The sequence below is a fragment of the Emydura macquarii genome, unplaced genomic scaffold, assembly GCF_026122565.2.
Source record: "Emydura macquarii macquarii isolate MOO-44397 ecotype Brisbane River unplaced genomic scaffold, CSIRO-AGI_Emac_v2 contig_1119, whole genome shotgun sequence".
Taxonomy (NCBI): Eukaryota; Metazoa; Chordata; order Testudines; family Chelidae; genus Emydura; species Emydura macquarii.
Window position 1 is genome coordinate 21429978 of NW_027131256.1, and position 17387 is coordinate 21447364.

At 47.3% G+C, this 17387-nt stretch overlaps 1 protein-coding gene across 3 annotated transcripts in view; it reads left to right on the forward strand.

The window, feature by feature from the left end:
• IGSF3 (immunoglobulin superfamily member 3) overlaps nucleotides 1-17387 on the forward strand; it is a 156662-nt gene that overhangs the window by 103769 nt on the left and 35506 nt on the right. For 2 of the 3 annotated variants that reach the window (XM_067546306.1, XM_067546308.1), the window contains exons 4-7: nucleotides 3913-4323; nucleotides 6324-6713; nucleotides 9605-10006; nucleotides 15178-15582. In XM_067546306.1, coding sequence (XP_067402407.1) covers nucleotides 3913-4323; nucleotides 6324-6713; nucleotides 9605-10006; nucleotides 15178-15582 — 1608 coding nt within the window. The remainder of the gene's footprint in view (nucleotides 1-3912; nucleotides 4324-6323; nucleotides 6714-9604; nucleotides 10007-15177; nucleotides 15583-17387) is intronic. The other variant, XM_067546309.1, reaches the window with a different exon arrangement.

Below are 17387 nucleotides of genomic sequence, written 5' to 3' on the forward strand. Positions count from 1 at the left end.
GGCATAGAACCAAATGTAAGGCTGGAAGGGACCTCAAGTGGTCATCTAGTCCATCCTCCCACGCTGAGGTAGGACCCCAGTATACCTAGACAATCCCTGACAGGTGTTTGGCTAACCATTTGCCATAAATGACCAAAACAAAATTACATCACCCTCAGAACACCAAAATCCCCTTCCCCCATGCACCTGACTTCTTTCAAAGGCCCACGTCAGCAGGAGCCTGCATAAATCCTGTAAAGGATGTTAACGCTTAAGCCTAATTATGATACATAAATATGCAGTTGTGAGCCTAACTGTGTGCGCAAATCTGTAACTGTGTGCAATAATGGCTCAATAAACAAAGGGCAGTCATGGTCGTAGAAGTGCCCTGTGTTGTCCTTTCCCCACTGAAATGTTGACTGCAACAGTAGCTTCAAATGTGGTCACTAAGATAAAAGCTATAGTGCAGCCTCAGTCTTTTGTACAAGCCTCCCTGTGTTTATCAGTGGGAGATCTGCTGTAGTTTATTGGGAGAGCATGACCCAAACTTCATAGACCGTCCCAGGCACCTTAATTAAGTGTAATCTGGCTCACTTCGAGGAATAAGCAACGCCTGCATGTTAGGACTTGCTCTGGCTTCCACTAAGCCCTAGTCTGCACTACAAACTTACGCCTCCCATCGGCATAAGTAGCATCTTCGCTATGCAGCTGCATTGTAAGTATAGACAAGCCCTTGTAGGCGGGGAATGGAACAGCTGTGTGTTTAGCTGATCAGGGTTGAGGTGCTTTGGCAAAGCTGTGGGGGAATTCCAGGGCTGGTCTACACTAGAGCTTACTTTGGTATCATTTATGTTGGTCAGGGGTGTGAATAATCCACACCACAAGCGACGTAAATGACACTGACCTAAGCGCCGATGTGGATGAGCTACGTCGGCGGGAGAGGCTCTCCCACCGACATAGCTACTGCCTCTCGCAGAGGTGGAATTATTATGCTGATGGGAGAGCTCTGTCCCATTGGCATAGAGCAGGGGTTCTCAACCCATTTACCATCGATGAGCACATGTTAAGTTTTCTGTGTGTTATGTGGGTCTCATCCACACAATATATATGCTACCTGCACATCCACCAAAAAAATAAAGGTGGTGTATTTGTTATCGGACAGAAACGAGATTCAAATTGATATAGTCGTTTTCACTTGAACACGTAGCTGTGGTTAGTGTGGGGGGCGGGCGGCATGTGCCCTCCCAATTCTCTGGACGCCTCTGGCGTGGATGCCCAGAAGAGAGGAGGCAGCGCTCCCCCTGGGGGTAGCACTCTGTCATCCCCTTCTCTTCCCCCTGCCCTATTCCCACCCCTTTCCTGTCCCCACCCCATCTCCTTTCCTCTCCACACTGTCCCCTGCCCCATCCCACTCCCCCATTCTCCCATCCCTTTCTCTTCCGCCACCCTATCCTATCCCTCTTCCTTCCTCACTGCCCCATCCCATCCCCTTGCTCCCCCCCCCCCCCCTGCATTCACTGATGTAAAGGAACAGGACCCAGCACATCTAGAAGAGGATGACACGGGCACTGAGAGAGGGGCTGAGCAAGCCGCCTCCCTCCCTCCAACAGGCTGAGCAGAGCAAGCCCTGTTCAGTGCTCACCTCTGCCTGTCTGTGGTAACTGGTTCCCTTTTCCACCAGACTCCGGGCAACCCTGATTTAACACAGTGTGTCCCTGCAGTGCAGGGAGGGAGGAAGCAGCAGGCAGCTGGCTGAGCTCCTCCCCCACCACCACACCGGCCTGCTTCGCCTTCCCTGCTGGTGCTTCTAGTGTAGACAAGCCCTCAGAAATGTAGTAATGTGGGGTATGCAGAGCTCTCTAAGCGCAGTAATGGGTGTGTTATAATATCGAGATACGCAGGTAGATGAAGGACTCAGGAGAGCAATAACATGAGGTACTACAGTATTCACAGTTGGTGGACAAGTGTCTTGTACTTTTTTTCTCCAAACCATTTCCACTCCTTGATCTGTATCCCACAGAGGCCAGTGTAGCAAAGATATCCTCCTTTGAAGTAGCACAGCAGGAAAGAAACTTGAGCAAGATGACAATCACGTTAAATGTATTTAATAATATAAAACAGTTATAAGAGAGCCCCAGGATTGCAGGGCACAGAGGAGGAACTGAGCTGCTCTGGAAATTTATTCAAATGGGTTTTAAATGAGAAATTTAAATCTCATCATGCAAGAGTTGAGAGTTAGTTAGTTGCTGCCTGTTATGGCCATTTCTGAACCTAAAGGCATGGGCAAAAGGGAAACAAATTTGATCACTCTGACACCTGGGTAGGACAGGACTTGAAAAATCTGTCAGACACCTATTACCTGGTGGTCAGTGTGTGAGAAAATAATGGGACGGTGGGGAGAGTGGGGCAGCATTGCTACTGATATCCAGGGGCAGTGACCTGGTAAGAAAGAGATTTTTACCACAGTACTTTCCCTGCTTGTGGGGGCGGGCTCCATTTTCATAACAATCTCTGGCTAATAAATAGGTGATGACTATGAAAGCACTGCCCCTCCCTGCTGGACAGAAGTTCATCTGTCCCTCACTTCCTCCACCTCATTGCTCACCATCTCTAGTGCCCCCTTCTCATTGTTTAAGTCCTCACCCGTGAATAACTCCAGTGTCTGACTCTATCGGTTGTGGAACTGCCAGAAACATGTGAATTTCACTCTGCTGGTACTTATCAAAGCTAAGAGCAGCAGCAGAGTCACTGGAGTTGCTGATCTATAGACAAAGTCTAGAAACCTCACTCTTTTTTAGCAGGATCGTGTCAACTTGTTTCTAAAAACTGAATTCAAAAGTAGATGTAGGTATTAATACCTACCCCTGCATTGCCCTACACATTTGTGTGCTGTTGATCCTAGCCTTAGTGCCCCTTCAAATCCAATGGTCTTCCCGTCTCTCCCCTGCAACCCATACTTTGGCATAAAGCGAAGGGAGGGTCAGAAGAGGTGTAGGAGAAATTCTGTTGTTAAGTAGCCAGAAGAGGTGTATTCTGTGCAAACAGATTTCTCTCTTTCAAGTGTTGGACTTCTTGCATGTTTTGTTAATTCTCTTTCCCTCCCCCTGGATCTCAGTGTGTTTTCCTTTTGTGGTTAATCTTTGCTGTAGAACTAGACAGTGGGAAAAGGATTCCTATTTCTTAATGGGATTCATGGCCATTATTTCCTGTCTGTTTGTTAAATCAACTCGACATGTATCTAATAACCTTATTGCCAATTCCCTGATATCTCTGTGTGTCCCAGGGACACAGGCATTTGGCCATTGTGCAGTTGCACTGCTGCCCTCAGAGGAGCCAGTTTCCTCTAAATGCAGTAACTTCATTTGGCTGAGGGAGTTAAAATGTGGAGAGACGAGAGAAAGAATTGTCTCCTGACTTTTTTTTATAAGGGAAAATTAAAGAATCTCAAATACGTCTGGCTTGGCCAAACAATGACCCAGGGGGCAAAGGCCCTAGCAATGACATACAAGTATTTTGAAGGATGTGAATGCCAAGGAGGGCAGAGTGATTGTTAAAGGTGGCCCAAGGGTGCCTGACTAGAAGTGAGGGCATGGAATTTAGAGGAAAACATAGGCTGCATATGATAAATGCCTTGACAGTAAGTAGGATCTATTAAGCTGTGCAGCGGTAGACTAAATGAAGCACTAGAAAATTTGCTGTAGATAACAATATGCATGGGCTGAGGGCTTTGGGGAGGACTAGATGTGACCTAATAGGACTTCCCATCTCTAGTGCCTATGATTCACTGGAACTGTAAATAGAAACCTTCTTCCCAGTGTGCCTTTAAAGAATCCAGCCTTTATTCAATCCCTTGGGCTCAGTGGTTTCTTAATACTGCTAACACTAAAGGTTTGTTTTCTCATCTCCTCCCTGTTCTCATTCTGTTGATTGCAGTTATTCCAGACTCCTTGCGGGTGACCTCAGTTCCACAGACACTAAACAAAGTGGAACGCGACTCTCTGGAGCTGAAATGCGAGGTGTCTAAGAGTACAGCCCAGCACAGTCACCTGTCCATCTCCTGGTATCGCCACAAAGTGGGCGAGCCTGCAGTGGAGGTGATCTCCCTCAGCCGCGACTTCGTCCTGCGTGCAGGCAGCACCTATGCCCAGAGGCAAGCCACCGGTGATGTCCGCCTAGACAAGGTGGGAGAGGCCACCTCCAAGCTCACCATCTATAATCTCCAGCCGTCGGACCAGGGCGAGTTCTACTGTGAGGCAGCTGAGTGGATCCAGGACCCTGACAAGTCCTGGTACGCCATGACCCGCAAGCGCTCCGAGGGCACCGTCGTCAACATCCAAGCCACTGGTCGGTATCTGCAGGGTTTTCTTTTTCTTGGACAGGTGGCGGGAGAAGCAGTGGGTGCTGCAGTAAGGGGAGAGCAGGGAGCGTGGCTGTGTGAGAGCTCCACTTCTCTGGGACTGAGCAGGCCAGCCAGTGATTAGCTCACGTTGCCTAGCCTCACTACCTGTGTGCGCTGATAACAGGCAAGATTGGTTTGGCTGTAGAATAGTCCCCTGAGGAAACCCTCTTGCCGGAGTCATTCTTAACACCAGACAGGAGAAAGCTATGAATGCTGTAGGCCTTGGCTACCTCAGAATCCAGCTCTCTCCCTATGCTCTGTCACAGTGTTTATAATAATCTGAGGTGATTTTATTAAGAGTTTCCTGGGTGGAACCTCAGGTGGCTGGTGACAGGACATTCTCAAGAAGGTTGCCAGAGCAGCTTTATTGCTGGTAGGAGGGACAGGCTAGATGTGCTGTAACAGGCTTCCTATCACTCTCCATTTCCTACTGCAAGTGGCTAATCTCTTTGGTCTGTGTCCTTAGAGTGTCCAGAGACCTCCCTCATTTTCAGGAGTGCATTCCTTTCACCATTGAGGTTTGGGATCTGCACCAGTGTTCCCCTCTGTGGGATTTCTCAATTGTAGAACATCCCCCTTAGACTCCCGCTATACAAAACCCTACTGGGGGATACTTAGTGTGTACATGCCATGCCATGGAGACTAGACATTTTTACCCTCCACAGGTCTGCACGTGTTATCCTTTGAACCAAAGTGTGCATCAGGAAAGAGGCTATTAGCATAGATCAGAGTGGGGTTAGCTTGAAAATAGCCTGTGTAAAGGTTTCCATGAGTACTGGTGCAGGCCCTGAAAAGTTACAAGTTAATGGTCACCAAAGGGAACATTTGGCTATGGAGAATATGGATTGTGGCTGCTGATTATCAGCAGATTAAGCCTGAGATTTAATATAGATCTTGAGCTGTTGTCCCCAGACACGCAACTACTGATTGTAGTTGAAGAAAGAGCCATAATTCTGAATGACGTTCAGATAAAATAAAACTACAACATTCAACAAAGATTTTTATATTGCATGTGATCCATTTGCAAATCAAAAATATTTCTCTCTGCTAACACCACAGGCTCTGGCTATGACCTGAAAATGCAGCTGGGCTTGTTCTACCTCTTTGCTATCAGGACCAGTAATAAAGATCCTGCATTTGGAACTTAACTGACAAAGTGGTTAATGAAGCTTGAGGCAGAATAAACTCCAGCTTGCAGTCCCATGACGCTACTGGATCCTCGGGTAAAAATGACTAGATGATGGAACAGTTTGACTCTGAGCTAACAAGAGTAATGACAGGCTTGTTGCTTATTAGATGAGTCCAATGCCTAGTTACTGGGTAAGAATGAAAGACAGCATTATCTAGTGAGTGGAACATGGCACTAAGAGTCATTCTAATCTTGGATCTGCTGCTTACCTTTGTGGGTCCATAAGCAAGTCTCTCAACTGGTTTGTGCCTCAGTTTCCCTTTTTGTAAAATAACTAATACCCACTTCAGTGGGGTGTCTGAACAGTTTTATAGAAGGGGTCAGGGTTATTGAGAGAGGCATGTTTGGAGTCACTCTTCTGACCATAATAACACTTCTCATATAAAAAGGCTGAGAAAGAATGAGCTATTACTCCTCTCCCCTGCTCCTGGTTTGACTGCGATTGTGTTGCAGCTTTTGCACACCTAGCAGCATCTCCTCCTGAGGGTGAGATGAATTGTGCTCTCCCAGGCAGCAGTTGCATGCACCATACACCCTTCTGCTTAAGTACTATATCAACTGGATGTTACTGTCAGAGGTAGCTGGGAGGGACGCAGGGGCATGAACACAGTACATATGGGAGGGGAGTTGCTGAAATGTGGCTTAAAATCAAGCGTGGAAGTGTCCTGCCGCCAAGTCTTGCTCTTGGGTGGGGATCCCTCCACATGTGCAGTGCTGCAGTAACATGGCTGTTTGTGGGTCTGTCTCTCTCTCCAGATAAGGAGTTCAGTGTCAGATTGGAGACAGAGAAGCGGACGTACACTGTGGGTGAGCCTGTGGAGTTCAGGTGTATCTTGGAAGCGCAGAACGTCCCAGAACGCTATTTCTCCATCTCATGGGCCTTCAACAGCTCCCTGATCGCCAGCCTGGGGCCCAGCGCCGTGCCTGTGCTCAACAGTGACTTCGCCCAGCGTGAGGCCCTGGGGCAGCTCAAGGTGGCCAAGGAGAGTGACAATGTCTTTGTTCTAAAGATCTACCGCCTCCGCCTGGAGGACAGCGGCAAATACAACTGCCGGGTGACTGAGCGGGAGAAGACGGTGACCGGGGACTTCATCGACAAGGAGAGCAAGCGACCAAAGAACACGCCCATCACAGTCTTGCCCCTCAGTAAGTAGAGATTGGCAGGCTCCTGCATGGTGCGGTCTGCATGTGTGACGGGAGCCCCCGGCAGGCAGCCTCGACTGGGGGACCGCTGAGCTGTCTGTCTCACCAGCTGGGGCTCCCTCTCACACTGTGATGCTGTGTCAAGCTACAAATCTCTGGCACGTATTGTACTTACACAGACATCCACAGGCTGGGACTCACCCAACTGACCTCCCAGCCACTCATGAAACTCCAGCCAATTCCCTCCAACTCCTCAGCCTTGCACCTCCAAATCTGTAATAGAAGTCTGTCCAGCATAAGTTCATTACCCAGTCTGCCCCTCCTTCAGTGTGGGGGGAACATGCACCAGCCTTTGTAAACTGAGCTGAGATTTCCCAAACACTTCAACCAAAATACACTGTTTTAGGTAAAATGTAAGACAGATTTATTAACTACAGAAAGATAGATTTTAAGTCATTATAAGTAGCAGGCACATCTCAGAGTCGGTTATCTAAGAAACAAACTAAATTTGCAGTCTAAGTTCTACAAACTAAAAAGAATTTGAATCAAGCAATGTCTCCCCCTGACAGATGGTACCAGCAAATTACAGACCCTCAATTCACAGCCTGTGACTCTTTTCCAGCCTGGGACCAACTTTCCCCAGTTTAAAGTCTTTGTCCTCCAGACATTTCTTCTCGGTGTTGAGTTGGTGAGGAAGAGAGGCCAAGTGATGATGTCACTTCCCCTCTTTTATAGCTTCTTGCAGCTTGCTGGAAAAATCTTTGCTTGTGACGTGGGGGTCCGCCCCACTGGTTGAGCAATGTCCATTGTCTGTGTGCTCGCTCTGAAAAGCCTTCCTTGAGACAGTTCCTGAGATAGTGGAGTCTTCCCTGGATGGGCGTTACTGAGCCATTAACGCTGTCTGGCTCCTCCTTGTTATACCTGAAAGGCTGGCTTTGGATGTTCCCAACCTCACAACATGTAACACGCACACAGCAAAACTTTGTAACTTCACATACAACGATAGCACATATAATCCAACGGGATGCTAATGTTCAGTAGCTCAAAATGATACCTCACAGGGCATGCTTTGTTCGACACACACCATAATCACATGGCAGTGGTGAATACGGGGGGTCCAGGGTGCTGCTTTGAGGTATAGAATGCCACAGCGTGCACCTGCCCATGCAAAACAGGCTGCTTGAGAAGCTTAGCTGTGCTCACCCTGGGTGGGACCCCAACTGGAGAAGTTCACACACAGTCAAGGCTTGATTGGTGAGGCTTAGAAACCCAGCCAGAAAGATCTTTAAAAGGAGGAGGGAGGTATCCACCACCCAGGCTCTTAGGCTGGAAAAATTGGCCTTTAACTTGGCAGTTGCCCCAGGCTGTAGTTCTTACTTGGATACCAGGGAAGGGAGTTTGGGATCTTTGCTGGAGCTGGGAATGGGAACCTTTATTTTCCCACTCTCCCTACCCCCCAGCAGGGAGCTGGAAACTCTAAGGTGTTAATCCTTTATAAAAGGCTGAACTGGGAGCACTGCTGGTCCTAAACCCGCTTCCGGTTCTTCCTAGAAGCAGCCCCAGACACTGGGAATGTTTTAGCGCCTGCTGCTCAGATGCCTCTGTCTTGGTACTCTAACAGGATATCCCGTCAGCTCCTCCAATGGGGGAGGATGTGCCCTGGGCCAAGAAGCAGAACCAATTGCATCCTTCCCAAGCCAGCAATTCACTCTTTAGGACAAAGATCCAACTCTGTCACTGGATGCCTCACTCAGCCAGCCTAGTGAAAATACTCTTGTCTGATCCCTGTTTGAATGTCTTTTATGTGTCGTGGGGGAGTAGGGGGGGTGATAAATACAGAAACAACAGGGCAAGAAGAGCCAGGCGTCTGAGTCATTCATTCTCTTGCTCTTGCTTTTTCTCTCAAATTCAAATAACTTTGACGTCACAAGCCACACAAGTATTATCAATGTTAACTTCAATATGTATTGAGTAAACAAAGGAGTAGCTGAGAAAGGGTTCTGTGTAATTTTCACCTCCCATTTATTAACCTTGTAGTGAGATGCAGCCTGTTTTGAAGCCATTTGTCCTGAAGTAAGGGACCGTTGTAATTCTTTACTCTCTTAGCAGGGATTCCTATTCATTTGAGATTGAAAATTACACTAGCCAGAAGGCCTGGATTGGGTTGATGCCTAAAAAGTAGCCCGTCGAGCTAGAACTGTAATAGGTTTCATGGTGTGAGATTTCATAACCACCAGTCAAACTAACATGACTTAAATTTTTTTCAAAGGTGCTAACCAGCTACAACTCCCACAAAGAGCAGTGGGAGTTACCAGCACACAGCACCTGTAAAAATCAGGCCATAAGTCTTCATATCCCTGGAAATTTGTGGATCCCACTTTTCTGATGGCGTAAAACATTGATAGCTATCTCTCGTGGTTTGTGAGAGAACTGCTGCTAAAATTGTGTAGGAACTGGAAATGGCAAGATAACGATCAGAATTCTATGATTGCTGTAAGTCAGATGGGCTGGAAGCCTTTTTGGCAGAACCAAGAGCTACAGTACCCAGTAGTAACGCCAGTGCTTTCAGGATGTTAATTTTCTAAGCTCTTGTCCTGGACCTATGATCAGAAGACATTTTGGCTCCTCACAGGCAGTAATGGGACAGATTTTCAAAGTTTGTCCCTCACCTAGCTTAGGCACACAAGTCCCCCAATAGCAAGTCACCGGCCATGTGCATGCTTTGGATATTTGCACACACAAGTTAGCCACACACAGATCCACTGTGTGTGCAGTTTCATGCACCTACGTTTGGAAAAACTGCTTCCCAAAGTCTGCCCTCTCTGCATACTATGGAAAATGGATGAGTATAATCATCTCCTCCATGTGCACACCTCTCTCTTCTGTCTCTTTAGAGACCAGCATCTCGGTGGAGATGACCAACAATGCCAGCAATGTCCTAGAGGGGGAGAGCCTGCGCTTTGGCTGCAGTGTGCGCTCAGGGTCTGGGCCCCAAAGCCATCTCTCCATCACCTGGCAACTTGTGGACAAGCAGAACAGGCGCAGCGATGTTGTGCGGCTGGATCGGGATGGCACGCTGCAGCCAGGTCCCTCTTACTCAGAACGCAGCAGCTATGGGGGCATCCAGATGGAGCAGGTGCGGCCTGGCTCCTTCACCTTGGAGATCTTCAACAGTGTCAAGGCAGATGAGGGCCACTATGAGTGCCGTGTGACTGAGTGGACACGGACGCAAGATGGGGAGTGGCAGATGATTGGGGAGCGGCATGCTAGCACGCCCGTATCCATCACTGCTCTGGGTGAGTACCAGAGACAATGTGGTGTCTGTGCAATGCTTTCCAGCACCTCACCCCAGCTTCTCATGAGGGTTTTGATTGCAGCGAGTTAGGAGGCTGTCACAAACACTGCTGCCTGCTCTATGTGGCTGCAGAGCTAAGAGTTAGAAGGAGAGGCAGGCTTCTGGTGGGTGAAATTTGTTTCTGAGTGAAAGTCCAGTGAGCCTGTAGACAGCTTCCCTGGAAGAGTCACATTCCTGGGGAACTCCTTTGTGTGGCATTAGAGGCACAGAGTGGGAAGTAGGGTTGGTAATGGTACTTTGCACTTCTGTATCACCTTGTGAACAAGTAAGCCTCCAGCTGAGGAAGGTGAAGCACAAGGAGGTCATGAGCTTAACTGAGGGTATGTCTACACTGCTGGCGACATTGTCGGCAGTGCAGGATTGATTGAGCGGCAGTGGAGACCCATTCAATCGAACCTGGAAGTCGAGGCCGTTAATCTATCCCTGCAGGAAGAGTAACGCTGCATCGACCGGAGGGCATTTCCCATTGGCGTGGTGCAGTGGGGATGCCGCGGTAAGTAGAAGTTCGGAAGTCGATGGGAGATACACAAGCTACTCTACATAGCTTGCAATTCTCCCATCGACTGCCGCCAAAATCCGCCAGCAGTGTAGACATAGCCTGAAAAATTCTGAGCACCTACAACTCCATCAGATGTCGGCAGGAGCTGCCCTCTCCACATCCGAAAATCAGGCCCTCAGCGACTGACCCACGGCCCACAGTGAGCCCAGTGGCCAAGTGGGAATAGAACCCAGGAGTCCTGATTGCTAGTGCTATGTTCTTACAACTAATCCCTCCGAGAGTTAAATACAGTAAAATCACATGCTTTAAAGGAGGGCATTTTGGGAACTGCCTGGATTTAGACTCTCACTTGTCTGGTCTAGGTCTTGCTATATTAAGTGCTGGACCAATGCTAAACATGGCCTGCAGGTCTGAAGAACCGGTGACTGTTCTTGGAAGCCTGACAACATACAAAATGCCAGGGCTATAAACAATTGCTATATGTTGTTGTTGAAAACTTGGGATGGATTCACAGCTTTCCAGTGCTATACAGTTATTAATCAACACCTTTAAAGTCATTCCACTTTCTGATTAGCATCTTGCTTTTCTCTCCTCCCCTTTAATTCTGACCTGTTCTTAAGAGTTATTCTGTCTAGAACTAGAAATCATTGCTTTGGAACTTACATGAGCTGAAAAGAATCTTGGGCTATAAAGAATTAAGGCCAGTTTCTCAGCTGGTGTAAATCAGCATCGCTGAGGATCAACTGAGGATCTTAATTTGTAATTTGTGAAGTCTTGTGAGGTGGGCAGTTAAACTTACATGCCAGAATTGAAGACTAGGGGGAAAGGATGGGGTGAGGATGGGAAAGCAAGCAAGACTGTAATTGGAATGACCTGTTTCTAAAATGTGACTGTCGCATTCATTAATTCATTCTACTTGTTGAAAGTTAGCTGTGTAAAACTTCCCAGTAGTTCCAGAAAATGTAATTACAAGTTAATAAATTGACCTTCCACTGCAGTTCCCTCTTCCAGAGAAATCTCAGATTGACTCTTATGCTGTTTCTGTGGTCATAAGTAGTTCCCATTTATATAACCAAAAGCTGCTACAACAGCTCAATAAAACTTAAAGGAGAAAATGTCCAACATCCTTTTGCTAAGTCTGATGTTTTTCTTCTTAATATTTGTAAAGTGCTTTGTGATACTTGAATGGCATTTACTAATGAGGGCAGTGTTTTTTATTACCTCAGAAAGTACTGAGGGCACAAATTGCAGTAAATTCAGTGCACCCATTTTTGAAGTTGAGATCTAATCTCTTGCACCCTGCCAGAGTGAGAAACACTTTAGGTGAACTAGTACAAATTATTGCAGGACCTGTAAACCTTTGGAAGTACTGTAGCAGTGATGGGAAGAAATTTCTGGTGCCAGAAGAGCCCAAAAGCTTCTGATCATGTGAGCTTCTGCTAGAAGGCTAGGGATCTTGGCCTCTGCAAGCAGTCAGGGAATAAGAACAGCTATACTGGGTGAGACCAGTGGTCCATCTAGTCCAGTATCCTGTCTTCCGACAGTGACCAATGCCGGGTGCTCCCAAGGGAATGAACAGAACAGGTAATAAGGGGATCCGTCCCCTGTTGCCCATTCCCAACTTCTGGCAAACAGAGGCTAGTGACATGTCAGAGCATGGTTTTGCATCCCTGCCCATCCTGGCTAATAACAACTGATGGACCTATCCTCCATGAACTTATCTAGTTCTTTTTTTAACCCTGTTGTAGTCTTGGCCTTCACAACATCCTCTGGCCAAGAGTTTCACAAGTTGACCGTACATTTGTGAGAAGAAATACTTCCTTTTGTTCGTTTTAAACCTGCTGCCTATTCATTACATTAGGTGATTCCTAGTTCTTATGCTACGAGACGGAGTAAATAAATAATAGCTGTCCTAACTGGCAGAGTTGTGTCAAGGGTGTTCCTAGAGCTGGAATAGTAAAGGAATGCTGCATATCGGAACTAAGAGGCACAGGGAAAGCTGTGAGGAGGCTCAGAGCTTGAAATAGCATGTGTGCTGCAGGCCAGGATTGAGGTGTTTTTGGTAGATCAGTATGGGGTGGAAGCTTGCACAAAATTTGCTAAGAGAGAGTGTGGGGGCTGGGGATATCTTCCCCCAGTTACTAAAAAGTATCTCCTCAAAGCATGAGTCATAGTTCTTCAATCCTAAATCAGTGAAGAAATGAAGTGTACTGCTTTCTACAGAGCTCTCTCTAGTCTGAGTTCCTGGGCTCATTCTCTGGATCAGAAACTGATGAGGAGAGAAAATGTGGACATTGAAGGAAGCCGTGCTTCCCTTCTCTTTTTTGTATTTAGTCAGGGCAATTGGTCCCTGTCAAGGAAAGCTGTTTGCATGTTAATGTGGATGTAATGAGCACATCTGGAGAATTGAGGGCTTGAGAATGCAGATCTGGTTCCTGCATGGCAGTCAAGAAGTCCTTTCATAATCTCCTTTGCCCAGACAAAGGGTGTGCCTATGCTGGAGCTGTGCTGCTGTAGTGTAAATGCTTCCTACATCAGCGGAAGGGGTTTTTCTGCCACCTCTCCGAAAGGAGGTACCTAGATCAATGAGAGAATTCTTCTGTCAGCGTAGGTGCTGGGGGTTAGGTTGACCTAACCATGGCTCACAATTTTTCACAGCCCTGAGTGACCTAGCTTGGTCTATCTAATTTTTAAATGTAGACCAGGCCTAACTTTACAAGCCCAAATGATCTTGTAAAAATTCAACTAGTCTTCTACACCCTCGTTCTCCAGCACTGGGATCTGACGTCTTTGCTTTGTTCTGGACTGGGCCTGATATGTACTTCCCTGGGTAAGATGGCTGCCACACTTCATATGGTGATGAGATGCAGAGATCTTGCAATGGGCAGCTCACTGGGCCTCTTCCTTTTCTCCTGCATAATCGTTAAACACATTTCCAAAAGCTTTAATCCCAAAGATTGACCTGTTTTCACAGTAATTACATGGCCCAGAACCCTGCCATGTGACGTCTTTTGATGATTAGGATTCCTGAGCCCACTTGCTATAAGTGTACAGAGATCTCCATGGATGCTCTGTGGCAAGGCTGGCACACTGAATTTAATCTGCTCACTGCAATTAATGTCCCATCTGCCTACTATTGTTAATTAATATCTCTTTAACCCCAAGGTCAGAAGATACCATCTCCTGAGTAGTCTGAATTCAAGGACTATTCCCTCCTTTTGTTGCCTGGCCCATTTTCGGTGGGTTTGTCATCTATCTTGATATTGTGTTCAAGGCAATGAAGAATTCCTTTTGACAGTAATTTACAGCACTTTGTAGGCTGGTATTCTATTCTGACATATCAAATATTTCTGCTTCTGTTTGATCCAGGTATGGGACTCCACCCTCAGAACTATGCGGGCTTCATAAAATTTGTACATTCTGCCAGTATTGCAGATAGAATAGAGCTCTTAGCCCGTGTGAGATACACAACTGAGACTTCATGGAAGTTTATACCTCCTGTGAGCACCATCAGTGTGAAACACAGAGCTCCCTAATCTTACATGCCATTGTTAGGAATGATTTTTCCTGTTCATATTTCTTATCTTTATTTTTTTTTTTTAAGAAAACTATTATTACTAAGGAAATTCTCAGACATAAAATTTAGAATAGTTAAGAATACATTGTCCTCACACCTTAGTGGAGTGTTAGTTTTAAAACACCCTAAGAACAAAACAAAAATGTCTGAAAAATGTAATCTAGAAAATATGTTTTACATGGTGTGCGGATAGGTATGTATATAAATTATATATTGTCCAAATATAGCTATAGTTGAGAGAGAATGAAAGTTGTTGCCTAGATGACTGAGCCACATAAAGACTTGAACCCGCAAGTCTTCACTCTAACTCAGGGGTTCTCTTTCCAGGGTTTTTATATTGGTGCTCAGATACTAGAGTAATGGGCACCTCTCAAGAATATAAATGCCAACGAACTCTTCCTTCTTTCCCCTCTCCTCCCCTCACTCCTTCAATGCCACCAAGGGGTAAGCCTGGATTTGGGAGAAGGAAGAGGATTCTGAATACTAAAGTTTGGGAACGATGTTACTATTGCAGGAAAGCCTGGGCCGAGAGGTGGGAATTGAATCAAGCTCTGAATGCTGTGAGGTTAGTGGTCAATCTTTCACCCAGCAGTGAGCTCTGCAGTTTAGGTCTGGTTGATGTGAAGGTTCTCTACGATCACCAGCCTCCTCCCTATTTGCTCAGTGTTCCACTTCTTCTTCAGTACTTTGATAGTGTGGACCATATGTTAGAAGAGAGATTCTCATGGACACTTCCCCTCCCATTCGAGGCTGCAGGAACCACCTTCCCTCCTGCTGGAAATCAAATACCATCCCTGTAGCCCTGCAGCAGTCGCTTCCATAGAAAGTCACTGTTGTGCAAGTACTGTATTTGAAGTGTTGTAGGTGCTTTTAATGTAACTTAGTAATGGGAAACAAGAAGCACCAGCAGCTTTCCACGGACCATTATTGGAGAACCATTGCTATTGCCATTTCTAATTAACAGCATTGTGGCAGGCCTTATTTGACAGAGTTCTCCAAATTCTCTACAGTCTCACTGGTTTCTCTCTTTTTGCAGAGGCTGGTTTTGCTGTCACAGCCATATCCCGAACCCCTGGGGTGACCTACAATGAATCATTTGACCTCCAGTGTATCATCAAACCACACTATCCGTCCTGGGTCCCAGTGTCTGTGACATGGCGTTTCCAGCCAGCAGGCAGCACAGAATTCCATGACCTGGTCACCTTCACTCGGGACGGTGGGGTCCAGTGGGGAGATAGGTACACAGGCTTCCGGACCCGCACTGCTATTGAAAAAGCGGAGTCCAGCAACAACGTGCGCCTCAGCATCAGCCGGGCCAGTGACACTGAGGCCGGCAAGTATCAGTGTGTGGCCGAGTTGTGGCGGAAGAACTACAACAGCAGCTGGACACGACTGGCAGACAGAACCTCCAACCTGCTGGAGATCCGGGTCCTGCGGCCAGGTAAGTGCCCTCACCGTGAGGTCTCCTGGAGACTGGGTGCTGCAGGGATTTTAGTGCCTGAAACTTCCACTTCTGGAAAGCTAAGTTACTTTTTCCCTGTACTGCATGTATTATATATTTTTCTTTTGGGAGGTGGGATAGTTACAGGTGTGATCTCATCCCTGGTCTGACTTGGGAAATGGAGAAAACTCTTACCACTACACACCCGGAATTTGGCACAAATGGCAGCTACAGTGCTGCTCATTGTAGGTCTATGATTGGAATAGCAGGAGTATCACAGGGTAGGTTTGACGTGCACTGGTAGAACTGTGTGTTAGCCCAGGACTACAGCAGCAGGAGGCGGCTCTGGGTCAGGATTAATGTGTGCTGGGCATAGTAGTGAGAGGGGAAAATGTGCTAGCTCGTGCCTGTGCTACATCACAGAAGTGACAGGATTAAATTCACTTTCACGACTCAACTTCTGCCCTCTTTCCTTTCCCAAAGGGCAGAGACAAAAACTTCTAGCTCTAAGCTCCTTTAGCAACTTTGTGATGGTACAGATATGGCTGAGCAGGCTGGCCAGCAAGGACTACTAATATTACTGTCTCTTTACATGTAAAGGAGAAAACACCTCAGACCTGCGCATTGTACATACTGTTGGTCCATGTAACCATGCCTTCCTCTCACTGCTACTCTTCCTCCCTCCATTTATTCCCACCTGTTGCATCTCGTATCTTACTCTAGCACAGTGGGACCCTGATCCTGGATATTGCTGTACTAATCATAATTGCATGTCCAACATGTTGAGTGTTGTGTATACCCAGCCAACAAGACTTGTCTGTATGCACTTCTGAGTGAGTGATGTGCTGTAACTTTTTCCTGTTACATCCGTAGCCAAGCTCCGCTCAAGAGCAGGGCCACGGTTTTCAAAAGTGATGGTTGGTTTGGAATACTTCAATTTTTGGGTGCCCAGCTTTGCCTGAGATGCTGGTTTTCAGAAAGTGCTCCGCACCTGCCCTCTGATAATCAGGCCCATTTAACTTGGGCACCCAAAAGCACTAATCATTTCTGAAAAATCATGGCCCAGGTTCTTACTGCACTGGAGATTTCTTCCACTTGTTCACCCTCTCCCCATCACTCCTGTGCAGCCAGATTCCTTGCTATTGTGTGGGGAGGGTTTCCCTTCTTCCTCCCCAGCTCAAGTGTTGGCTAGCCACGGAAGCCTATTTGCAAACCAGCTAGTGCCCACCCACTGCTTAAGGCCCCTCCTCCATCCTAAGGGGAGGAGCCACTGGACCCAGAATGCAACTGAAAGCTTGGGACAACAAATGAAAAAACAGGAAGGGGGTCACAGGTGTAAACGAAGGAAACCGGAAGTGGGCACTGAGCAGAGAGCCCCAGATAGCATCCACTGCCCCCGGAAGGTGTCAAGGGAGCCAGCGGACGCTGCCCAGAAGAACTCTGCCCGGATACGAGAGTGAACAAGGGAACGGAAGTAGGCCCCACAGTCGCAGGGCGCCCGCCTCGCCCCTCCTTCCCCCCCGCCAACCTCCTCTCCCTGGTCTTGTAGATAGCCAATTTGGCCAGGGCCAGGAGGAGGTTGACGAGGAGGTCCCGCGACTTCGTGGGGCCACGGATGGGGTGTGCACAAATGAAGAGATGCGGGGAGAAGTGCAGCCAGAACCTCAGCAGGAGGTTCTGGAGGAGCCGGAACAGGGGCTGCAGCCTGACGCACTCAAGATAGACGTGTGCCAGGGTTGTCTGCAGACACGCTGTAGTCTGCCTTTGCAGTGCTTGTGTCCTCATTATCTCCACCAGTCCACTCC